Here is a 25,911-nt window from a genome sequence, read left to right as displayed (position 1 = left end):
CACCCGAGGCGGCAGGAGGGGAAGGAGCCCCCCCGTTCCCGCGGCGGCAGCAGCAGGTGGGGACGAAGCCTGCCTGCTCCTGCAGCGGCGGCGGCAGGCGGGGGTGGGAGCCCCCCACCTCCCCCCTGGGCCACAGGGCTGGTAGGAGGGAGCCCTCGCTTCGCCCCCGAGCCTCGGGGATGGCAGCACGGAGCCCCCCGCCTCTGCCCTGGGCTGCGGGGCTGGCAGGAGGGAACCCCCACCCCCCCCTCGAGCCACGGGGATGGCAGCATGGAGCCCCTCGCCTCTCCCCTGGGCTGCGCTGCCTGAAGGATGGAGCCCCCACCTCCCCCCCACCCACACTGCCAGCACAGAGCCCGCCTCCACTCGCCGCGCTACAGAGTAACCAATTTGTAAGAATCGCGCAATCCTGGGTTTTACTGGCAGTTGCTCGGCTCGGCACCTCGGCTGCACTTCTGGGGTTGGAAATTTCAGAAAATTTTTCAAATATTAGTCGCTCCTGAGTGTAAGCCACATTTCCGGGGTGGGAGCAAGATTTTAGTCAAAATGGTGTGGCTTATAATCGTGAAATTACTGTAATCAGGTTAATCAGTGTCTTGGGTTACAATACATGATGTGATCAAAAGTATCTATTCTATCACCATCTGATGAGACCAGGTGGAGCAGTGATCCTAATCTCCATGGGAGATATTCTCCTAATGGGCCATCCATTGAAACCAGGTGGGGCATTGTTCTTTATCTTTTCACAACACATCCTTCCTCCAGGAGTTCTCTTCTGCTAATGGCCCATTGAGTCACACTGTATGACTGATAAGAAGACTTCATCCCATTGGGAGATGCTCCAGCTAGCAGGGAAGAGCCAAGCCTTTCTTACCAAGATAAAAACTGAGATTTTGGGACACTAAGGTAGCCCTTTTTCCATCTGGACTCCAGAGGAAAACCGGACTTCTCCACATCATCACTGGACCTTTGGAGGGAAACTGCAGCAATCTACAGGAGCACTGCTTCAACTGAACCACATCTGTCACTTCAAGGGGACTGTAGCCACCATTTAATGGGACTGCTACCAACACCCTGACAGACAGGGTGTCAGGTTGTATTCTGACTTTTCAGTGTTTGGGGTTTGTGTTTTGTATTTCTATTTTAATTTTCTGAGTTAAGAACTGTTATTCCTAATTCCCATATCTTTGCCTGAGAGCCCCTTGATTTCAAAATTCTAATAATTTGGAGGGAGGGGGTTTACATTCTCTATTCTAAAGAGAGGCTCCTGCTTTTCTTAGCAGACGCCTGTCCTCCAAGATAGGACATTCAGATATAGCAATCCAGTTTTATTTTTCTGAAATTTTTTTTTGACTTCCACAAGTTTCTTGGGTCTCATTTTCCTAGAAAAGCAACCCGTAATTCCATATCTTCATAAGTGGCAGTGCATGCACAAGACAAGAACTATTCAGCTCCAAAATTCCTTTTTTTTGTAAGTGCATAGGCAAATCCATTGTGAAAACATGATGAGCAGTTCATAATATTTATGTAAATTATAATAAACTCAAGTAAATACATACATTTCTGTTTTAAAGACATCTTCAATCTTTTTAACCATCTTCATTATTGTAATGCCTGGGGATTGATGAAGCATGGGATCCTCAATTTGCTCCATCTCACTGAAATCAACAAAAGGCTGCTTGTTGTTTTGCCTCTCGCCAAGTAGGAACACTGTAGTACCAATTAGTTTGGTTTACACTGCTGTGAAGCAGCGATTTGCACGTGTGGTTCCTCAGTCTAAATCCAGCAACCAAATGAAGGGAGTACCTTGCTTTCCTGCTGGTTCACTCTTCTCCAGTGTAAGGACTAACAACGAAAGTGAGACCACTAGACTCTGCTGTCTTAAAATTAAGTTGAGTTTTCATAACACAAAGGTTGTCATTGAATGACAGCTCTCATCTTCCCCATCTATTTTCCAGCTGTCTGCTTCTACTTTACCTGCTCCAACTCTGGTACTTGCTTAATCCCAGAGTGAGGAAATTTTGGAATCTGAATCAGCAAAAAACGATGCGATTTTAAAACAGGGAGAAAAATGAATAAAAACATTACAGTAATTTCACAAGTATAAGGCACACTGGAATATAAGACGCACTTTCGGGTGTCGGAAAATTTCTGAACTTTGTCCATACATAAGGCACACTGGCATATAAGGTGCTTTTTTTTGAAGCGAGGATCCGCGTGCAACAAAGTAACGAATTAGTAATGCAATTTCGCTATCGCGGGCTTTACTGGCTCAGCTCGGGGCCGGGTGGGCTCAGCTCAGCTTGGGGCTGCGGTGGGCTAGCACTTCCAGGTCGGCAAATTTCCAAACTTTGTCCATATATAAGGTGTTCCAGGGTATAAGGCACACTCCTGGGTTCGGACCAAAATTTTAGTCAAAAGGGTTCACCTCATATGCGTGAAATTACTGTATCTTTTTGAACTGTTTAATTGAAGATAAATAAAAAACAACTCTGGTGTAAGGAAGAGAATAATTGTATACATGACAGCAGGGAAGAAAAAAGACTGCCTGTATCAGCAGTGGCCTTCAGCATAAGGTGAACCCTACCAATATCAGAGGGGCAGGAGGCCAACATCACTCTCCACTGTCACTGATGGAAGTTGTTACACTTCCCGTCTTCTGAGTCCCATGCTTCTGCCCATAGGACTCATGAGCCAGCCCAGCTCACCGACACCAGCTTTGTCATTTAGCCCATTAAATCAACCCAAATGGTCAGTGTGTGCAGGGTCTGGCACATGGGACAAGATGGGGGCCAAGTAGAGCTGCTTGAGTGGGAGAAGGGAAAGAGGACCTACTCGGCTTTCCTTTCCCTACATGTGAAAGCCATAATCGTACCTTCAGAGGCCTCCGAGGCCAATGCCAAAGATGGACAGAGAGGATAGAGCTGCCTTTCCCACCATCAAGGGGAGCTTGGACCAGTTTAAATTGGCCCTGAAACAACACCTAAAGTCACAGCCCCCCACTTAATGGTCTCTGTTTTAATTCAAGTGGATTCCTGGCAGTCTGCATGTGGGTCAACCATGCTGAGAATTTACTTGGGAAATTGCCATCTGTGAACTTCTGGGCTTCTCAGCACAAAAAAGACAAGGAGCTACTGGAGACAGTCCAGCAGAGGGCCACAAAGATGATTAGGGTTCTGGAGCATCTCTTGTTTGAGGAGAGACTGCAGGTGCTGGACCTGTTTAGTCTCTCTTTAGAGAAGACTGAACAAGGATCTCATTAATGCAGATAACTATCTCTAAGGCAGATGTCAAGAGGAGCGTGCGGGATTCTTTTTCGGTGGTGCCCAGCAACAGGAGCAGCAAGGGCCATAAAATAAAATCAAGAAGTTTCACCTCAGCATGAGGAAGAACTTGTTTATGTTGAAGGTGGTGGAGCTCTGTATCAGGGAGTTCATGGAGTCTCCCTCTCTGGCAACATTCAAAACCCATCTGGACACATGCCTGTGTTACCTGCTTTAACTTGGCATGGGGTTGGACTAGATGATCTCCAGAGGTCTCATTCAACCCTGTGATTCAGTGATTCTGTGTAAATAACGGTGCAGAAAGTCCGGTGGGTTATGCTGGATTCATGGAATAGCACTAAGTACCCAGGCTTTGCAACTCTGAATTTAATAATTCATGTCTCTCTGGAGTGTTGTTTCGCATTTCAGATATGGAACCCGATTTTGTGGGCAGCAACGCGGCAGAGCCAACCACACTGGGAGTACCGGAATGTCTCCACGGCGATCTCCCCACCTTACGCCTGGGCTCTGAGCAAAGCGGGAGGGGTTGCAGGGCATCGCTGGGGGAAGCCAGGACCGCGCTCGGAAGGGGGAGAGAGGAAGGGAGGAGAGCACCCAAGGATCCCAGCATCTTTCACATCTTTTCACCTGTTCTTCCAACACTTCTCCTGTCTCCCCATGGGCGCCGGACTGGCCCCGAGACGATCAGTGGGGCAGAGAGCGCATGCACCTCCCACTGCCGCCGGAGTCGACCCGCAGGGGTCCCGAGGGAGCGCCCGGCAGGAGCCCGCCCGCCCATCCATCCATCCATCCATCCATCCATCCATCCATCCATCCATCCATCCATCCATCCATCCATCCATCCATCCATCCATCCATCCATCCATCCATCCATCCATCCATCCATCCATCCATCCATCCATCCATCCATCCATCCATCCATCCATCCATCCATCCGCTCGCAGCGTGGGGCTGGAGGTGCCGCGCGGGCGCGTGCTCTCCTAGGGGAAGCGAGAGCCGCGGCGGGAGGCGGAGCCACGCGGGCCACGCCCGATGTGTCCGTCTGGCGCCGGCCGGGGCGGCAGCAGACGCAACTTTCACAGGACGGCGGTGGCGTTGTCGCCGCAGAGCCCGGCGGGGGAAGGCGCGGCGAAGTGTGAGCGGTTCTTTGGGGGACTCTCCCGGTCTGGTCCGGTCCGTCTCGTGGAGGGGGGGAGAGGACGGCCCTGAGACCCGTCGGGACGAAAGTTTGGGAGCCGCCCCGCGGGCGGGCAGGAGGGGCCGGAGGCCGCGGCGCCAGGAGCATGAAGGGTCCGCCCCGGCCTTGCCGCTGCCTGTGAGAGGCGGCCCGCAGATCTCCTTGGGCGGGAGGAGAGAAGGCAGAGCGAGCGGGGGCTGTAGCACCTACCGCGGGGATCCCCGAACTCGCGGCCGGGGTGCCTGCGAGCCTCTCCAGCCGCAGCGCCTGTTTCGAGCTCTACTTCCCGTTCCCTGGCGGGGGAAGAGGACGGGCGGCGGCGGGGAGCCCTGTCGGGATCCCTCGGGACGGCGCGGAGGCGACTGGGAAGCCCTGAGCAGGAGTAAGCAGCTCCCACCGAGTTCTGCGCAGCGCCGCGTTCCCTTCCCGCCGGGAGCTTCCCCCTGCGGGGGTGTGAGTGCGCATGGGGGTGGCGGGCGCGGAGCCGGGGCGAGGAGGGCCGGGAGCGACTCCATGAGGACGGCAGGCCTGTCCGCGACCCCGCCGCCCTCCCTGCCCTACCCACCCTTCCCGCGCTTCCGACCCTGACGCCCTCGGTTCGTCTACGAGGAAACTTTTCTGCAGCGTCCGAAGATGGAGCCGACCGGCATGGATTATTTCTGCGAGCAGGTACAGCAGAAGGACGTGAGCCGTAGGATGCAGGTCGGCCAAGAGCTGCTGGAGTACCTGGGCGACCCGGCGAGGTCCCCCGATCTGGAGCAGGACCAGCAGCGCCTTGCCAAAGTGATCGACGAATTAACAGCGTGGGTCAACTCCAGTAATTTTAAGGTAAGGGTGCTCGGCGGTGCTTGGTATGGGAAGACCATGATTCATCATGGTAAGGAGGTGCAGATCTCCGGGTTACTTTTTAATCAGGTTAGAAGAAGAAAAAAATTGCATTTCTGCCAGTTTTACCCCTCCTCGCACAAAGGGGAATTCCGAAATTTTGGAAGGGTGGTTAATGTTTTATTGTTTCTATCTGTCTGTCCTTAAAGCAGCAGTAATAGGGCTTTTGGTTTTGCCTTTATCGTTGTCTAGGTGGTGGTTTGGTTTTGTTTTGGATTTGAGGAGTTTTTTACAACATAATGTTAAACACAACATGCCCTCCCCCAACTCTGATACACACTCAGAAACAAGACAGGTGATGAATTTATTTTCTCGCTACCACTCCCATTCTATGGTCTCTATACTTGGGTGTAACGTTTAATGGGATTGCCATCGTTTTCTGCAGGCCGTAGAGTGCTGCTCCACCGGATTTGTATCACGCTGTGTGTGTTTTAGACGATTTAAGGAATAATGGGCTTCTTGGGGTTCCCACTGTAAGTTTAAAATTGTTTCCCATATCTGGGAAGTTATACAGTATCCTCTCAGCGGCCCGATGATGACTCACGTTTCGCTTTTTCCTTCGTGCGTCTTTTAGACGGAGCCACAGGAGAAGAGTGATCATTCCCTCACACAGTGTTAACACTTGCGAGTTGTTCTTATGTCGGTCAGCCGATAAGGCGGTTGACAGCACAGTTTTAGTGCCAAAGACAATCGCGTTCGCATTAGCGATTTTTAATATTTTTTTTTTTTTAAATTTTCCCCTCCCGTGGTGCGTGTGCGCGGCGCGGCTTGGCAGGCCCGCCTTGCCGCCGCCGGGAGGCGTTGGCGGGCCACGCTGCGTGCCCGGGGTTCCCGGCCGGGCCAGCTCCGCCCTGCCCTCCGAACGTGATCAAGTCGCACTTTGGACCTTTGAACTCACAGCAGTGAGCTTGTTCTCGCTTTTTTTTTACTATTTTCTGAGGCACAGGAGGAGGGCGCAGAGTAACCTCGAATGTTCCTGAAATGGAAATTTCTTTTTTCCCCGCCATTGACTTTAATCTGCCAGCCTTTGCACGTAGCAACTTCTGAGTTTGAGGCCTGAACATAATAAAGGCTCAACTCCATTTGCGCATATGATTTCTTTATTCTGGAATCATGTTTGTTGGTAAAAGTCGGGCTAGCTTGAGGAAGTAGCGTGTGCTGGACAAATATAATTTATTTGCCTTTAAATTCGTCATCTGAGGGGAGCTGCTGGTGATAAAATTGATTACTGTGAAACCTAGACAGGTCTTTAAAAATACTCTGTTTTGTGAAGAGGGCTAGCTACTTAACAGGGTAATGTAGAAGTTTTTTCCTGCTCTTGTAAATTAAGAAAGTTAGGCATTAAGACTAGAAATTCAAATTTCAAGATGTATTTTTCATAGTGCAAGACATTTTGCTTGCCGTTGATGTAAGATACAGAACTCCTTACTTGTTTTGACTGTAGGATGAATGAGAGCTATGCAGTGCTCCACAAACATCAGTCACAGGAGGGAGATCCCATAGTCCAACCTCTCTGCTAAATCAGGTTCACCTACTAGAGCAGGTTGCAGAGAATCACAGCCAGGTGGGTATTGAATATCTGCAGTGGAGACTCCACAACCTCTCTGGGCAGCTTGTTCGAGTCCTCTGTCACCCTCTAAAGGAAATTTTTCTCTTTTATTCAGATGGAACTTCTGTGTTTCAGTGTGAACCTGTTGCCCTTATGTTGCTGGATATGTCTAAAAGGAATCATGCAGAATGAGAGTATTACAAATTCTAAGAATTTTGAAGATAGCTTGAAAAATCATTAAAGTATTTTTGTTACATCTTCTCTGTGTCCACTTACTGGTGGCTGTGTTATGTTTCCAAGCACGTCACGATCATAGTGTTAGTCACGGGTTTGATTGCTGTAGAGGCCATCACTTAAGAACTGGGCTTGATGATTCTTGTGGGTCCCTTCCAGCGTGGAAGTGTCTGTGATTATATCAGTGACAGCAGCACAAGATCTTGGATGTTTTGCTCACGATCAATTACAGTGACTGCTGGCATACGGTGCTTCAAAATGAAGATTTTTCTAGAAGAATGACTTGTGTTTTACTTTTGCATTTTGTCTTATGCAGGCATAGATGTTGCACTTTACATGTTAAACATTGCATCCTATTTTGTTTTTACACTCAGGCCTTGAACAATAGAAAGTAGTGAATGCCACTGACTTACGTGTCTTCTCAAAAAAAGCCCTAGTGATTTTTGATTGCTGTATTATTTGACATATTGTTGGTCACCCTTTACTGAGAAATGGATACATAAAGCACTTACAGTAATTTCACGACCATAAGGCGCAACGGACTATAAGGCGCACCCCCCGGGAGTCAGCAAAATTCACAACTTTGTAGATCATATAAGGCGCACCGGGCTATAGGGCGCACTTTTTTTTTGCAGCGAGGCTCAGCCCCCAGTTCCCCCCGTGCGGTTGCTGGCTGAGGCCCCGCCTCAACTCGGCAGCCATGGGCTCTGGGCCTGCCTGGACCCGACAGGGGCGGTGCCGCGGGCCCCCGGGCCTGCCTCCACCTGGCAGGGGTGGTGCCGGCTCCCCCCATGGCTCACGGCTCACACTTCCGGGATGGCAAATGTCGCAACCTTGTATATCATATAAGGTGCACCGGACTGTAAGGCACACTTCCGGGTTCAGGGGAAAATTTTAGTCAAAAGGGTGATCCTTATAGTAGTGAAATCACTGTAATTGTGCTTATCATTTTTCTTTTGTGTCTTGCTAAAGGTCTTGCAGGTCTCCAGAGTCCCAAAGTAATGAATCCCCTCCAGCTGACATGACTGGTGGTATCACAAGCAGTGATAATGGCTGGAGACTCAACTGCTGAGCTAGATGAATTGGAGATACGAGTGGGGAATGCTGGAGGAAGTTTTGAGAGGCAGCATTATTTGTGTTCTTGGTGATGGGTATGGATAATAAGGGGATAACTGATGTGACTTGCCCTGAATGTGCAATGTATTTTATTTCCACTGAAAGCTCAGTTCCTGCATATAGTGCACTGTGCTGATCATACTGGAAGAGGAGCTGCATCATCTGGGAGCTCTGGTCTCAGCTCTTAAAATGTGCTGTGAGGAGAAAAGTTTCTATGATACGCCAGCCTAGAAAGTTTTTGGGTCGTGTATCCAGAAGGGAAATACTCTGGAGGTAGTTGGAGGGTTAGCTTAGCTGGCTTGATAATGAGTGAGGGGAAAAGAGAATAAGCATTCAGTAAATAAGCTGAACTCAGTGATCTTAAAGGCTTTTTCTGAAACAATTCTATAATTCTAAATGTGGGCTAGTTATCAGCAAGGTTAAATTAACTAATCTCCAAAGGATTTTGGCCACATGAAACAGACAGTGCTTTTGCTGTTCTGAAGTTCGCAACTCTTTATAGTTATTTAATAAACAACCTGGCAATTACAAACTGAGAGAGCAGATAGGAACATTTCTGAGTTCATCTAGCTCATTGAAAGAAAACATAATTATTAGCTCGAGTTACTGGTAAAACATAAAGGTGGGATTAAGAATGTGTTTGTTTATCTGCATGTGGTTCAGAGTTGTAGTGAAATTTGATTGCAGAACATAGGGAATGATCTAGAGAGAGATGAGTCAATGTTGAATTATGAGGACTTCAGTTAGGATGTCTGTGCAGTGATAAATTGGCTTACAAAGACTCTAGAAAGCTTTGCAATGTCAAGGAGTGCCCAAAATATGTGCATAATTCCAACTTTCATTTTCTATCTTAATAGAATGAAAGAATTCCTTGCTGAACTAAAAATTATTTGCTTGGTGATCTGATTTATTTTGTATTGGTTGGGTCTAATCTCTCTTCCTCTACAGTGCAGAGATTTGGGTATATATCAATCCCTATCCCCCTCCCTCAACTGTTTTCCAAAGGCTGTGAGGAATAGGAGTAGTTAAGTTAAATGCTAAGTATTAAGAGTTGAGTGATAGAATTATTCTGCTGGTATTTGGTCTCAAACTGAAATATGTAGTAATCTCAGGAAAGAGGGACAGTGCTATTGTTTGTGTTTGGACTCTCAAGTGAACTTCAAACAGTAAATTAGTTACCCATTCTGAGAGTGGTAGTTCTGATAGATATTTTCTGGTGTTAGCTTGAATCTTCGTCTGTATATACATGAGATTTTAGGTCTCTCTCATACTCAGTAGTCACTTGAAATAATTACAATATTATCTAATTGTGCAGTCTGGTGACTCAAACTGCTCTATATCTGATTCAAGTAATATGGAAATCTGCTTTGAATTTCTGCTGAAGAGATGTGGGATGGGGAAATACTGCTTTTAATGTAGAGCCTTGCAAATCTACTCTTGGCTGTTAGCATGTTGTGGAGTCTTTTAAGAACATCAAAATTGAACAGTTATCCTCATTAAATTTTTTTTTTGAGGAATATGGTCACCTTTTAGTTCTTTAAACAAATCACATCTGATCAGAACTAACAAAACCTTATGACTAAAATGGTGATAGTTTCTCAAGGTAATTTTATATGAGAATAGTAATCAGGAATGTTTGTGACAGTGAGTTACCTTTGGATTTTTTACCTTTGTGGTCAATATCATAGCTTGTTTTACTCCTCAGCTGCAGTAGAAAAGTAATTAATAATCACTAGTTTTATGCCAGAGCAGCAGATTGTTTGCCATGGGGAGAAGAAAATCTGATTTCACTCTATCTCTTTCTGATAGTGTGGATAGGCAAATCCTTGGAATTATCTCTTATTCTATGCATCTTGAAGAGTGAGATTTTTCTGAAGTTTGTTTGTCCCAAATAACAAAAATACTAAAATACCAGTAATGTTGGTGTTGCATTTTTCTGTATTTCCTTGTTTGGCAAGTATTTGTTTTGTCTTTAGTTCGACAAAAGGCCAGTAGGAGGAGCTTTCAATTTCCAGAACGGGAGGGAAGATTTGAACTGTAATTTTGAAAATAGGTAAAGAAGTGGTTAGGATGTTAGTCTGAAGTACTCGCAAAGAGATGGCAGCAGTTAAAACTTGACTGACTGCACATATGTGTGTGAGGTGGAAGCTACAATTTAAAATTACCTGAACAAAATGGAGACACTGAAATCTGAAAAAATAGAGTTCAGAGATCAAAAATGTGAGGTCGCACATTTGATTGCAAATAACTGAATGCACAAATGCAGGATGTGGGGCGTGTGATTGAGTAGCAGATTTTAGGAAGAAAATGTGTGGGGTGTCTTGGATTGAAGTTGAACACAAGCCAAGATATGCTATACAACAGCAAAGGCCATGGTCAATTGTAGGACAGAGAAAGGGAATGAAAGATGACTCAGCTAAACCTTTGTTTTTCAGTTATTGTGTAAATGTCAGTATTTCCTTAGTCTTTTGTTGGCAAACAGAGGTAATTTAAATGTCTTTATTAAAAAAGAAATGAGCCCTTTGATGAATTTCATTCTTTCTTCAAGTTATGTTTAATCTTGCCTGTGTGGGAGCTACTTTTTTTTTTCCGTGTAATGAAAATGTGGTTTGACCTGTCTGCAGTATGAAGCCAGTTTTAGTTTTAAAATTTGATTACAATAATTTCAGGACTATAAGGTGCACCTCTGGGAGGCGGCAAACATTGCAACTTCGTACATTATATAAGGCGCACTGGACTATAAGGTGCACTTTTTTTTTGCAGCAAGGAGCTGCGCTGTGTGCAACAAAGTAATGAATTAGTAATGGAATCATGTGATCAGGCGGTTTACTGGCAGGTGCTCAATTTGCAAACATTTTTCACAGATTGGCGAAGCCTTTAAACGCAGCCCCAGGCACCCTCCCCGTGCCACAGGCCCTGGCACTCCCGCCTGCCCCCGGTGCTGACTGGTGTGGCTTGGGGCTGCTCGCGGTCAGGGGCGGCTCGGGGCTGCCTGTGGTTCAGGGCTGCCCGTGGTTGGGGACGGCTCAGGGCTACCCGCGGTTCAGGGCTGCCCGTGGCTGGGGACAACTCAGGGCTGCTGTGGCGTGGCCGTGGCTTGCACTTCCGGGTTGGCCACTTCCGTGGCCACGGCTTGCGGCTCGGGGCTTCTGTGGCCACCAACTACCTGTGTGATGGCTGGGGCCGCCTGCCTCCCTTCTCGCGTGGCGGCTTGGGCCGCCTGCAGCGGCTGGCCGCCTCTTGCCCCACGTGGCTTCTGCCGGCTGCGGCTGTCTACTCCCGCTCCCCCTCGCGACTTGGTGCTCCCACGGCAACGCCCCCCCCTTGCGGCTCACACTTCTGGGTTGGCAAACTTCGCAACTTTGTCCATTATATAAGGCGCACCGGACTATAAGGTGCACTTCCAGGTTTAGTCAAAAGGGTGCACCTTATAGTTATGAAATTACTGTATTTGATGCTTTTAGTCAAAAGGGTGCACCTTATAGTCGTGAAATTACTGTATTTGATGCTTTCTTGAGTAATAATTCCTATTTTTTCATGTATTATTTATGTTCTGTTAATGATACTTTAAGTTAACAATGGAATATTAACCAAATAATTAAGCAGATCTCCTACAGACATGGGACACTTCCAAGAAGTTTTAATTATTTTAATTAAAACTAATTTTGTCTGGTCTTTAGTTGGGAATGGGGAATATATAAATATATATAGATAGATATATAGATAGTCTCAGAGTAGTCTCAGGTGTCTTCTCCAGAGGTGGAATTGACAGTTCTCAGTTGTTTTGCAGCTTCGGTTTGTGTTATTCAGACCAGCTGTACTGACTGTTGCAAAAGCAGCTCTGCTGCTCCTGTGGTCAGGTGTTCTGTTCTCATTGTTTTTCTTGAGGCAATTACAGTAATTTCACGTGTATAAGGCACACCCTTTTGACTAAAATTTTGGTCTGAACCCGGAAGTGCGCCTTATTCCCTGGAGCGCCTGATATATGGACAAAGTTGGGAAATTGGCCGACCCGGAAGTGCGAGCCGAGCTGCGGAGCCCGGCAGCCACGGAGCCCCGCCTACCCCACCATCCCTCGCGCCACCAACTGCGTCCCCGCCCAGCCCGCGCCTGGAACCGTGCGGCGCTGCGGGCATGCAGAGGCCCCGCGGCCCTGCCCGCTGTGGCTCCGCCAGGCTCGCAGCCCCCAGTGCAGCACCACACTCACCTCACGCACACAACGCGGCCATGGATATCGGTGGGCCCGGGCTCTGTGCTCCCACCCACTGCTGTGCAGCGCCTGGTGCAGGGGCTGAGCATCAGCACCTCTGCCCACAGGGTCCCTCTGGGCGGCTCTGCTGGGCTCACAGCCCCTGACCGGCCACGGACATTGGTGGGTCTGGGCCCCGCGCTCCTGCCAGGTGTGCCCGCCCTACCCTGGGGTCTTCATGGTGGCGGCCTCAAAGCCCGCTCGGCTCGGCTCCGCAGCTGCCAAAAAAGTTTGAGTATTGAAGGGCTCTCAAAACAATTTCTGTTTCACATTGCGCAGCAACAAACATGAAGCTCACAATTAAATGATCTGGAGCAGGTATGTGCATGTGTTGGGGGGTTTTTACTTTTTCCCTCTGTGGAGAAATTTTTCCCATTTTCATGCTAACAAAGCTGGCAGGATGGCTCCCTTAGCTTTTAATTGCTCAAGACAAAAGAGATGGGTGTGTGCTCAATGGCTCAAGTAGTTTGAGGGGTTTGAGCGGTCAGGGTGGATGGCCCATGATTTCCTTTTTTCTCCCGACCCGAACGCGTTTTTTTTCCTGCAGTCGGATCCGCCCTGCAGAAGGGCACTGCTGCCGCAGGGTCCCAGGGCGCAGGGGCCAAACACGGGCAAGGTGATTTGATTCATGTTACAGGAGATTTAAGTGCACCAGATCAAATGTGTCTGCAGGTCAAGGGGGATAACAGGAGCATCACTTTTAGCTTTCAGATTGACTTGGGTGTGGGAAGAGAGCCTTTCCAAGCACTATGCAGTGTGTAAGAGAAGTGCATCCTTCAGAGTGGGGCTCACAGCAGTCAGCGCATGTAAGCCAAGCAATTTTAGCAGCACTGCTGATTCAAGCAGTTTCTGTCCCTGGCTGAGGAGTGGTGCTGGTGCGTCATGCCTGCATTGCTCTGATGGGAATGCTTGTGAGGCTGCACAGGTAACAGGCTCGGGGAGGAGGTAGGGCTGAGAAGAGGCCTTCTCTTGTTCATTTTTTGGACTGGTTTCCTAAAGTGGGCTGCTGTTTAGCTGCATGGATGCTTCTCTTTCCACAGTGAAGGAGCTATTGCAGAGGTGAGAGTACAGTAATTTCACGAATACAAGCTGCACCAATTTGACTAAGATTTTGCTCCTAAACTGGAAATGCGGCTAATACTCAGGAGCGGCTAATATGTCAATAATTTTCTGACATTTACAACCTCAGAAGTGCCAGCCAGAGTGCCATGCCGAGCTGCTGCAAAGTCGGCATTTTGCAATTGTTACAAATTGCTACTCTGTTGCACCGCGGGTGGCGCCTGGCTGCCTGCAGGCAGCATGGGGGGTGGGGAGAGAGGCGGGAGAGCTCCCTCCTTCCCTCCTCTACCACAGCCGGGGGGAGAGACGGGGGGGCCCCGCGCCGCCATTGCCGCGGCTCGGGGAGGAGAGGGGGGACCCAGGCCGCCCCTGCCGCGGCTCGGGGAGGCGGCAGGGGACCCGGGCCGCCACTGCTGCAGCTCTGGGAGGCGGCGGGGGACCCGGACCTCCCCTGCCACGGCTCGGGGAGGTGGCAGGGGACCCGGGCTGCCACTGCCGCGGCTCTGGGAGGCGACAGGGACCCGGGCCGCACTGCCGCGGCTCAGGGAGGCGGCGGGGGACCCAGGCCGGACTGCCGCGGCTCAGGGAGGTGGCGGGGGACCCGGACCGCCACTGCCACGGCTCAGGGAGGTGGCGGGGGGCTCTGTCCCCGCCCACCACCGCCGCCATGGGAGTGGGGGGGGCTCTGTCCCTGCCTGCCACCACAGGGCAGCGCCGGGCCGTGGTGACCGAGCCCAGTGGCAGTGGCGGCTGGCCCCCAGTGGCCCCGCCGAGCGGCAGCGCCGGGCTGGGCTACCTGGCCCCATCAGCAGCCCCTAGTGGGCCGAACCTGCACAGCCTTAGCTGAGCCAGTAAACCCCGCCCTGCCGCCGTTCTGTTACTATTTGGCAACTTTGTTTTACGCGGGTCCTCGCTGCGAACGACAGAGCGGCTTATATTCAGGTGTGGCTTATTTATGGACAAAAAACGAAATATTTACCAACACCCAGAGATGCGGCTTATACTCAGTGCGACTTGTATTCGTGAATTTACTGTAAGTAGCAGAGAATGGGGGTCACTGTATGTTTGATATAATTTAAATAAGAGGAAACGGGAAAGGAAATAAGGGACCTTGGGCACAAAAAGAATTAAATTATTTTGAAACAGCTGAGTCCTAAAATAAAGTATTTCTTTGTTTTGCATCATCAATGTGCTTAGAAAGGCTTTTGACTGCAATTTTCTTTGGGGGAAAATAAAGTTGATTTTAAAAAAATTATTTATTTGAAAGTGAAATACCGTACATCTCATTGTCTTCCCACTGAACCCTGCTTTTAAGGAGGCTCTGTTTTGAACCTTTTTTCAATGTAGTACATAAAGTTTTACCCAGACAATCTCAAAAAAATGACTTACATTGTCAGGTGTTGCTGCATCATATACTTATGAATTTTGCTCACAGTCCTTGGAACAATGTTTATGAAAAAATTATTACAAAAGGTAAGGGAAGAGTGATGCACATGGGAAGCAAACTGGAGATGCTTCTGTAATGGATCAAGCTGGAGGAAGTACACAAATTATAGAATACGGTACTGTCCACATAGTACAGAACAGTTTGGAGATCACACTTGCAATCTGAATTCACTTTGAAGATCATGAGAGATTTTGAAATAACAGAAGGTTGTAAATGTTTTTTTTTCCCAGTGATCATTTCGAGTGTTACATCAATGTGCTCTTCAGAATTGGCTAAATGTTTATTAATGCAGGCAGACATGATAGGCAGCTAAAGTTTCCAGCTTGGGGAAAGGGCATTAAAACATATTCCCGTTTTTGTTTTTATTTTTTTAAATAACCTCTAAAATTTTCATGAGACCACTACACTTGCTTGTTCTGGCTGCAATACAGGAGAGGTCAACGCAACAGGGACATTCCAGAATTGTGCCTGTTGAGAGGTCCCCAGAAGAAACCAAGCCTTTTCAGTGCAGAAACGCACTTGTCCCTCTCTAGATAAATACGATGTGGTTGCTTGTGATGCTGGAATGTTCTGTGGTTGGCCATCACAGGAGAATTATGAAGGGAAAGTTATCAGAAGTTTGATAGTTTATATCCCTTTTAAGACAATGAGGTTGCAACTGATACATAGTTTTAACAGTACCAAAGAGTGGGTACTTAGGAGAATCTTGTAATCGGAAGTATAGTTTTAAAACATAATTTCGAGGGCGATAGCCTTGCGGTTTTAGATAGAGGGGGCTCTCCATTTGCTAATGAACTTGGACTTCAGTTGTTGAGCTGGAGACTTTGTTAGATACCAGCAACTCTGCTCTCTTCTTGCAATGTGATGTATGTTAAAAAAAACCCCAACATACTATTATAATTGGAAGTGTGTCATTAGTGCCCTTGAAGGTGAAACAAGCTAGTGAATGGAAATAATACTTTATTGTGAGCTAAAATATTAAAGTATAGATTGTATCTGTGGTAGTTTCAGCAGCTGGGTCTGCAGTTTTGACTTCTGTCAGCAGAGGCAGCTGTCTGACTTCTGCTGAGTAGCAGGGAGAATGGAGTCTGAAGATGACATGGCTGGGACTGAAGAACCACACAGGTTGAAGGAATGACCCACGAAAATGGAAGTGTCCCTCTGCGCATGGGACCAAGAGCATGCTTAAGTATCTCTGCAAGCTTTTGAGTTAAGGGAGGGAATGGCATGGGTAGATCTTGGCAGAATGGGGGAAGTGGCAAGAATTGGAGTGGGAAACAGTAAAGGGTGCAAGAAGTATGGAACAGGGGAGCAGAAGTGTGTCCTGAAGGATTAGTAGGAAGAACTAAGAATATAGATACTGCATAAACATAAATATTTGTATTTCACATTGAGCTGCTTTCAGAGTTCTTGAGATTATGAGAATTAAGAAAGTCTTCCTTAGGTCTTGGCTGACAATACTTTAAAAAAAAATCGCAAGAAATTTTTGCATATATCTTGTTCCAGCAGTGCAGCACTGGAACAGTGCTTCCTCTTGCAGGTCGTAGTTATTTGGCATGCTGTATCCTGTTTGTCAGTAATTGTTAGTGATACCACAGCAGTCCCCATGGTGACAGGAAGTCTAATGCCTTAACTTCATTCTTTGGAGATAGTGACCTCCATTAGATTCTCATGCCTAATTCACACATCCCAATCTACAGAATCCATATTTCCACGTACAGTTCAGAGATCCTCTGGCCAAATCCAAGGACATTTGTATTAAGGTCATTTGTCAACTTAGACAAGTAGAGATGTTTTCCTGGTAATGTCCTGCCCCTAGATGTCCCTGACAGGGATGGGAAATTAAAGAATCACAATGAAAATAACAGTAAGAATGCATGGTGTCCTGGTTTGGGGGACAGGTACTGCCAGAAAAAAAGGCAGGAACTTTTCTTAAAATGGGGAGTGAAAATCCCGTCCCTCTCAGTTTACTATAATTTGGAAATTAAGGGGGTCTCAGGCAAAGGTATAGGTTTAGGAATAACAGTTCTTTACTGATATATCTACAAGACGAACAAGAACAACATCAGCTATGAAAATCAGCTACAGAACAGAGTAAAACTCAGTTTCAGTCCCTTTTCCAGTCGCAGACACTCTTCTCCTCAGCACGGTCCTGGTGGAGAGCGGGGTGGGCCCCTCGAAGCCGCGGCAGCAGCAGGCGGGAGCAGGGAGGCGGAGGCGACAAGGTCGTGTCCCAGACGGGAGAAGGGTGAAGGAAGATTCCACTCACTGTTTGGGTCCCAGTTCTCAGCACTGTTCTCAGAACCAGGAGGCTGTAGCAATGCAGAGGTGCAGGGCAAATCCGACCACAGAGAAACCTCTCTTCTTGGCGATCGGGTGGCCAGCATGTCCCAAACAAGGAAAAAAGGAAAAAAAGACCAGCCACCCTCCACCCATCCCTTTTGTCTTAAGCAATTAAAAGCTGAGGGAGTCGCCCAGCAGACTTCCTTAGCATGATAATGGGAAAAATTCTCAACAAAGGAGGAAGAGTGAAACCATCCCCCTCCCCCAACCCCACAACACATGGTTATCCAGGTATAGTTTGAAGAACAGTATTTCTTTTTCTAGCAAAAAACTTAGGTGCCTGGAAGTTGTCCACAGAAGGGAAGGGGCAGTGCTGGAAAGTGTGTGCAGAAGGAGACCGGGAAAAGGAGCAAGCTGTAGAGCAAGAATAGGCTCTTACTAATCATTGGTTCTATTCATAATAGTTTTTTGGTTGGAACACCTTGATTTCACCAAAGAGTCTGGTCTTTTTTTTTGTCCAGAACAGATACAATATTTCTCAGTTGGTATGGCATTCATTGTGTTCTGAGAAGTCAAGGATGGCCTTAATATTGGCTTGTTAAAGAGTAGCAACTAACCAACTCCAGTTGAAATGAGCCTAAGTTTCTTTTCCCCTATCAACTTTAAAAGCGCTGCTCAAATGCTTCAAACAATGGTGAGCTGATGAATCAGTCTCAACATACAAAGGCTCTTTTTAGACAACAAGCAAAATGCTTAATGAATGCTGAGTAAGAAACAAATCCATTGATTTTAATCCCAGAAGGCATTCATCCTTCATTGGAGCTGTTAGGGAAAGAGCAGTAATGCTGGTGAAAGGTTTTTCTGTTGATAGTGGATGGCCTGTGATGGTAAATGGTCCCACACAGTGCCTCAGAATTTGGAACCTCTTTGTTGCAGGTTGTTCTGGTTTATGGCAAATTTGGGAGAAAACTTTTGTATGGGGTTTTTCCAGGAAACAGATTTAAGCAGTTCCTTCTTTAACTGGCTCAGGGAAAATTTTTTTTTTTGAGAGAAGTGAAAATAAAAACGTGTTTATTTAACAGTCAAAACACTTTCTAACGCAAAAATGAACAATACTAAACAGTAAAACTTATTGCCATTCTGAAGAGATGACAAATTTAGAAGAGTCCTTTTTGTGGGTTGCAGCTTGCAGTTTGTTTTCAGTCTTTCTGGTGCTGGGAAATGCTGCAGCTCAGGCCAGGCCTAGTGGGCTACAGGCATGAGCTCTTGGTACTTTTTTGGGTTTACACTCCAGAGGAAGTTTAAACAATTTTAGGAAAAAGGGAAAAAAAGCCAGAACAGTTCAGGGAATTTTTTGCTTTAGCTAGCTAGAAAAATTAACTGAAAGCAAAGGAGAGCTCTTTTCTGTTGTTCATTGCAGACAACAGTCTGTGTGAAGAATGTGGGGGAAGCAAATGTAGTTTCTGATAACAAACTTTGTACTTCTTCTCTCCCCCTTTACTTTTGAAACTAGTTTTAAAACTGCAGAACTGAATATTTAATACTAACAGAACAGACAATTTGGGGATACAAGCATCATAAAGTTACCCTAAGACATTCTATCCCTTATTGCCATATTATCAGTTTACTACTGTATTTAATATATACTCTAATTTTATAAATATATATATCATATATATATATTTATAAATATATACAGCATACAGCTATATACAGACAATGACAGTGACATTTAATAGCAATATTTACATATGGTTTTCACTTAACAATCAGATTTTTTTGAAGTATACATTGCGTTGTTCTATTTTTTGCATTATTTACCATGTGCAACTTGGTTCTTGAGCAAAGATAATACTGTGAATGGGTTTGTCTGTATTTGAGGCAGATTTGATTGGAACTGTCTTTTTTAACAAACTTCTGATACGCACTACTGGGATTTTACTTTTGTTTACAGTAATTTCACGATTATGAGCCGCACCATTTTGACTAAAATTCTGCTCCCAAACCAGAAGTGCAGCTTACATTTAGGAGCAGCTTATATATGAACACATTTTGGAAATTTCCCAACTAGGAAGTCCTCGCCAGCATCCACCCTGAGCCAAGGCGGAGCCCGCCCGACCGCCCCTGGGCGGTGGGGCAGTGATGGCGCAGCGGCAGCACTGCCCGGCCCTGGGGGGCATGGCGGTGGCACCGGCCGAGCACGCGGTTCTCCCTCTTCCCAGTGGCACTGGCCAGGGACGCCCCTCTCCCTCCTCCCGGCGGCACTGGCCAGGGACGCCCCTCTGCCTGTTCCCGGCAGCACTGGCCAGGGACGCCCCTCTCCCTCTTCCCGTTGGCACTGGCCAGGGACGCCCCTCTCCCTCCTCCTGGCAGCACTGGCCAGGGACGCCCCTCTCCCTCCTCCCGGCGGCAGCAGCCAGGGATGCCCCTCTCCCTGTTCCTGGTGGCACTGGCCAGGGACGCCCTTCTCCCTCCTCCTGACGGCATTGGCCAGGGACGCCCCTCTCCCTCTTTCCAGCAGCACTGGCCAGGGACGCCCCTCTCCCTCTTCCCGGTGGCACTGGCCAGGGACGCCCCTCTCCCTCCTCCCGGTGACTGCAGCTGGGCATGCCTCTCCCCTGCCTCCCGGCGGCAGCGGCAGCGAGCGGGGCTGGGGCCATTCCCTGGCAGCCACCCCAGGCAGGGCCGAACCAGTAAACCCCGTGATCCTGCGAATTTATTACTATTTGGCAACTTTGTGAAAGTTGCACACGGATCCTCGCTGCGGACGAAAGTGCGGCTTACAATCTGGTGCAGCTTATTTATGGAGGAAAACCGAAATGTTGCTGACACCATGGAAGTGCGACTTATAATCGGTGTGGCTTGTAATTGTGAAATTACTATACTTTATGTAAGGACTTACAATGGGCAGGGCCTGCTTGGTTGGTGTTTTTTTGCTAGATGCTGTTTTTAATTTTTGAAAGATATTTTTTGTTTGTTTTTAATGTTTTAAGGTGGTTTTTAACAACAGTCTATTGTACTTTTCTACTTTGCCTGTAGCTGATGTGTGGTAGGGGATATTAAATGTTATTTAATACTTACTTAATTTCTGCACAACTTATTTAATGTCTTGTTCTTTAGACTAGGTGTGGATAAGGTTATTTTTGAAATTAGTCTCGCTGTTTGATATAATTTTTTTTAGGGGTACTATGCCTTTAAAGAACTTGCGTTTTCAGGCTTAGGATGGTGTTCTGGGCAGTGGTGTGAGGCACAGGGTAGGTTTTTAACTATTTAGTGGTGGCTTTTACTATGGTTAGCACATAGCGCTTGTTTTGGTGTGTTTGGGGCAGTGTGACGTAATTAATTTGCTGGGCCTCCCCATATTTGTATTCGGACTATTGCTCACTGTATTAGAGGGGTTTTACTTGTTTGGCTTGCTTGATGGCAGCACACATTTTACAGTCATGGATAACTTGAGAAATACAGTAATTTCACCACCATAAGGCGCACCGGACTATAAGGTGCACCCCCCGGGAGTCAGCAGAATTCACAACTTTGTAGGCGCACGTTTTTTTTTTTGCAGTGAGGCTCCGCCCCCAGCTCCCCCCACACGGTTGCTGACCGAGGCCCCGCCTCAACCCGGCAGCCATGGGCCCTGGGCCCGCCTGTACCCAGCAGGAGGGGCATCACGGGCCCCCATGCCTGGCTATACCCAGCGAGGCCGGGGCATGCCCGATGTTGCTCCGTGCTGCCTCTCCGGGCTGGTCTGTGGCCACCACCTCTCCGTGCCGCCTCCCTGGGGCCAGGCTATGCCCACCGCCCCTCCATGCCCCCTCCCCAGGGCCGAGCTATGCCTGCCGCCCCTCTGTGTCCCCTCCACGGGGCCGGGACAAGCCTGCCGGGGCTCCTCCCTGCTTCCATGGGGCCGGGCTATGCCTGCCGTCCCTGCGTGCCTCCTGCCCGGGGCCGGGCTCTGCTGCCCACCCCTCCATGTCCCCTCCACGGGGCCGGGCTATGCCTGCTGCCCCTCCATGTCCCTTCCACGGGGCCGGGCTATGCCTGCCAGGGCACAGCCCCGCCTCCACGGGGCCAGGTTATGCCTGCCGCCCCTGTGTGCCCCCTCCCCGGCGGCTGGGGCTCCTCCCCGCCTCCACGGGTCTGGGCTATGCCTGCCGGTGCTCCTCCCCGCCTACACAGGGCCAGGCTATACCTGCCGGGGCGCAGCCCTGCCTCCACCTGGCAGCCGTGGCCCTGCTGGCTCCCCACGGAGTTCGCAGCTCTCACTTCTGGGTTTGCAAATTTCTGAACTTTGTAGATCATGTAAGGCACACCGGACTATAAGGCCACTTCCGGGTTCGGGGGAAAATTTTAGTCAAAAGGGTGTGCCTTATAGTTGTGAAATTACTGTAATGTTTATGGTTAGATTTACCTTTTGATTTTGTGCCCACTCACAGGTGGCATTTCTGCCCTGATGACCTGAGGCATCATGGGCCTATTGAGCCAGGAACAATTATTTTTTGTGTTGTTAATTTAAGTCTGTAGTTTATTTTTGACACTTTTATTTGTGCAGCTTGATTTACTTGCTTGTTATTTTGGTGCTCTTCATTAGTTTTATTTTTGGAGATACGGATATTTGTATGACGGACTTTTACAGGTAGCTTTTTTACTTGAGTGGTAATGGTTTTTTTACTTATTTGCAGTCCAGATTTTTTTTTTTTTTAATGTTGCTAGCTAGCCCTTTTTTACTTTTCCAGCCAGCTCTACAGAGCATTAGCTACTGTCTACAAATTGATGTAGAGTTTTGGCCACTTTTTTCTTTCAGCAATGTTCAGGGCCAGCTGAACAGCTTTGAGTTCAGCAAGTTGACTTGATTCTCTTTATTTTTTAGTAGTTTGTGCAACTTGTTGTGTGGGGCTTTATACAGCTGCTTTCTACTTCTGGTTCATTTTTACGATGCAACAGGAGCCATTAGTAAAAAGTGCGTAGTGCGTTTCATCTGCTGATATGGTATGTATGTACGGTGTTATATGGTGAGGGTTCTTCAGTCAGTATGTGTTACGTGTTCTTGTTTTTTTTTTTTTTTTGTTAGTGAGACTAAGGTTTTTATTTTCGGGCTAATTTGTAATCACCTGTAAAATTTCAGGGTGATTCAATTTTCTAATATGGGTGCGTTGTGTGATGAGGGTAATTCATTTGCTCTATGTAGCGTTGGTGGTGTGGTGTGTAGAGGGAACTTTTGCTTTGAGCATGTACCCAGTACTGGTGGTCAGGGTGCCAAGAGGAGTTGTGCTTTTGTGCCAGTTACTTCTGAGGCAGCTTGAACTTCTTTACAGGCAGTCAATATTTTCTTCTTTTGCGGAAGTGTAGTTGGCTTCAGATTTTTTGTAACTTGACTCTAAAATCTTAATGGCTGACCTCAAGTCTTACCAGGCACCTTTTGCCACAGACTGTGGCTCCTGGCGGTAGAGTTTAGCACATTCTTCACATCTGGTTCCGTCTTGGCTAGGCTAAGGGCTACTGCTTGGGTGATTTTTTGCTTGATTTGGGTAAAGGCTTGTTGCTGCTTAGGGCCCCAGTGGAAATTGGATTTTTTGCAGGTGACCAGGTAAAGAGGGCTCACAATCTGGCTGTACTCAGGAATGTGCATTCTTTAAAAACTTACAGCACTTAAGAAAGCTTGTGTTACAGTACAAGTTGGCTTGTACTGGGCGTCTGAATTGGCCATATATGGGAGAAGCACTCTGGTGGGACAGACCACCAGGGACCAGGGATAGGACAGAATCAGAAACAGACAAGGATTTGAACCTATGGTTCCTACCTGGGCTGCAGAAGCTATTGGTCAGAGGGCTGGGCAGCCTGAACTCTAAACCAGTAGGAGTACTTGCAGAGATACGTTTAAGAGGTTATAAAAAGAACTGTGGAGAACAATAAAAGGCTTTTGGTCAAAAGAATCACGGGTGCCTGTGTCTCTCTCAGGGGGCTCTGTTACTGAAAGCAACAAGCTTGTGGGATTTTTTTTGTTTGTCGGTGGAGACATTGTGGTGATTTTATTGATGACGTTAGTGGGAATTTGACACTGTTTGTTTTGCCACTTTACTCCCAGAAACTGGATTTTTCAGGCAGGTCTTTTGACTTTGCTTTTCTTGATGGCAAAACCAGCTCCCAGCAGACTCTGGATGATTTTTTCTGTTTTCTGAAATACTTCTGCTGCCGTGTTTCCTCACACAATGATATTATTGATGTACTGCAAATGTTCTGGAACTTCACTTTTTTCTAATGCAGCCTGGATCAGTCCATGGCTGATGGTGGGGCTGTGTTTTCACTCCTGGGGCAGTTGGTTTCAGGTGTACTGCACACCCCTCTAGGGGAAAGCAAACTGAGGCCTGCACTCTGCTGCCAGAGGAATGGAGAAAAATGCATTGGCAATGTTAGTGGTAGCATACCACCTTGCTGCCTTGGACTCCAACTCATACTGGAGTTCCAGCATGTCCGGCACGGTAGCACTCAGTGGTGGAGTCACTTTATTCAAGGCATGATAGCTTACAGTCAGTTTCTATTTTTCATCAGACTTGCGCACAGGCCAGATGGGGTTGTTGAAAGGTGAGTGGGTTTTACTGACCACTCTTTGGCTTTTTAGTTCACAGATTATCTTGTGGATGGGGATCATGGCATCTTGACTCGTCTGGTACTGCCTACTGCCGGTGCTGCACTATTGAGGTGGAAATTGCTACTTGTTGCTTTTCTACTTTTAGGAGTTCTATTACAGAGGGTTTCTTTGACAGTCTAGGCAAGGTGTTTCATTGCTTAATGCCTTTTGCTTTTACAGCAGTTATTCTAAAAGCTTACTTGGGTTTTTTTGATCTTTGAAATACTCATTTCGGAGGAAATTTATGCTTAAAATGTGTGGGGCCTCTAGGCCAGTCACAATAGGGTGTTTCTTCTACTCATTTTTAGTCAGGCTTACCTCAGCTTCTACCAAAGTAAAATTCTGTGATCCCCCTGTCACACTAGCAATAGAAACAGATTTTGTTTTTCCATGTCTTGATGGAATTAGTGTGCACTGTGAATCAGTGTGGACTAAGGCTTCATATTTTTGTGGTTTAGATGTGCCAGGCCAACAAATCCACACAGTTTAAAAAACACGGTTTTCCCCAGCCTCTACTTCGCTAGAGGCAGGGCTTCTTTAGGCCTGGTTATTCTTTTTTTCTTGGGCATATGTCTTAGAGGTTTTTTCAAGGGGATCGGACATGCCATTATCATACTTGGCTGTTTGGTTACGGGCTACTGGAGCTGTTTTTTTTTTGGTGAGACTTTGTGTCTTGCTGTTCTGTAATTCAACCACCCATTTTGCCAGAGCAACAGTTGATTTTATATCCCACTTCTTAATGGCTTTTTTGGAATTACACAGGAAAAATCACAGCTCAGCTTGTGAGATGTTTCTTGTCGCCCTATCTGGGATACGTTTACATTTGGGACCAGAACTTTTGACCTGTACAGCCGAGATTTGGAGAAAGGCCTCTTCTATTTCTTCTCTTGAGTTTCTTGTGATTTTCCTTTATTTTTATGTTCTAATTTTTGCAGACATGTTTTTACAGTTGTTATTCTGGCATGTGTTGGGCCATGCACGGCATCTGCATATGTTTGGAGTTTCTTTGCCATATTAAGCATGGTTTTCTCCCTGTCATTTTGCTTTATTATTGCTAAAGCAGAAGTGTATTCTTGTCATACAAGTTGTACAAGTTTTCCCCACATCACGGATGTACATAGTACCAAGTCTGGATTTTAGTTGTTAGGTCATCTGGAAAGACAATCTCTGCTACTGCCGTTTCTTTCAAGTGCTGAGTCCCTTGTTTTATGTTTTGTTACTGGGTTTGCTACATATAGAGATTGTCTGTACACAGATATCTTTGTGCCACACTTCCTAGGGCCCGTGCCCAGAGATTCTGAGGGTTAGCCCCCTCATCATTCCTTGGTCAATAACTGGATTATGTGACAGGAATTCTAAATGCTTCACTTCAGTACTGTTTAGAATTGTAGTCTTGCCTGCAGGATCCCAAAGACGGACTGGTTAACTAATTATAGATTTATGAGGTCGTCGGGTGTAATAGTTTTTTAGGCCATGGAGGTCTTTCAGGGATGAGGACTCAATATTGGCTTATGATTTTGTGTCAGTTGCTCTAACTTCTGATTTTGTATCAGGATCCTGCTTTGAGGATCCTTCCCCTGGATTACCATTGTCCACTGGCCGATCAGTTTTGCTGATGTGCTTCCTTCCTGCAGCAACTGCCAGTGGCTTGGTCTCATTGTCTTGTTTAGCTGCTGGCTTAGGTTTACCATTTGGTTTAGCTACAACCTGAGTAACTGGGGTGTTGGTTAATTTATCTCCCTGCCCCCTGGCCTTTTTTTGTTGCCCTACAGTATCTAGCAGCATGCAATAAGCATATGCCAGGGCCTAGCTTACTGCAATGAGCTTTTTCTCATTATAATTATTATGGCACTTTTTTTCCAGATATTTCTCCACCTTGTCTGGGTTCTGAATTTGTTCACATGAAAATTCCCAGGCTGGGGGGATCAGAAAATTCCTTCAGGGTTCAGCCTATTCTTTCCTATACCCTACACAGAGTTTTCTATCCCTGGGCCTACTCCTGG

The 25,911-nt window shown here is 47.2% G+C and overlaps 1 protein-coding gene across 26 annotated transcripts in view; it reads left to right on the top strand.

Moving 5' to 3' along the window:
* The first annotated feature begins 4,999 nt into the window (after window positions 1-4,999).
* The window catches only part of CLASP2 (cytoplasmic linker associated protein 2), a 184,312-nt gene continuing 163,400 nt past the window's right edge, over window positions 5,000-25,911 (top strand). For all 26 annotated transcript variants that reach the window (XM_033057754.2, XM_033057745.2, XM_033057675.2 and 23 more), the window contains exon 1: window positions 5,000-5,289. In XM_033057754.2, coding sequence (XP_032913645.1) covers window positions 5,095-5,289 — 195 coding nt within the window. In that variant the 5' untranslated portion in view covers window positions 5,000-5,094. The remainder of the gene's footprint in view (window positions 5,290-25,911) is intronic.

The sequence above is a fragment of the Catharus ustulatus genome, chromosome 1 (assembly GCF_009819885.2).
Source record: "Catharus ustulatus isolate bCatUst1 chromosome 1, bCatUst1.pri.v2, whole genome shotgun sequence".
NCBI classification, from domain to species: Eukaryota; Metazoa; Chordata; class Aves; order Passeriformes; family Turdidae; genus Catharus; species Catharus ustulatus.
Note: the sequence above shows the minus strand (reverse complement) of the source record. Positions and strands in the feature narration are given on the sequence as shown.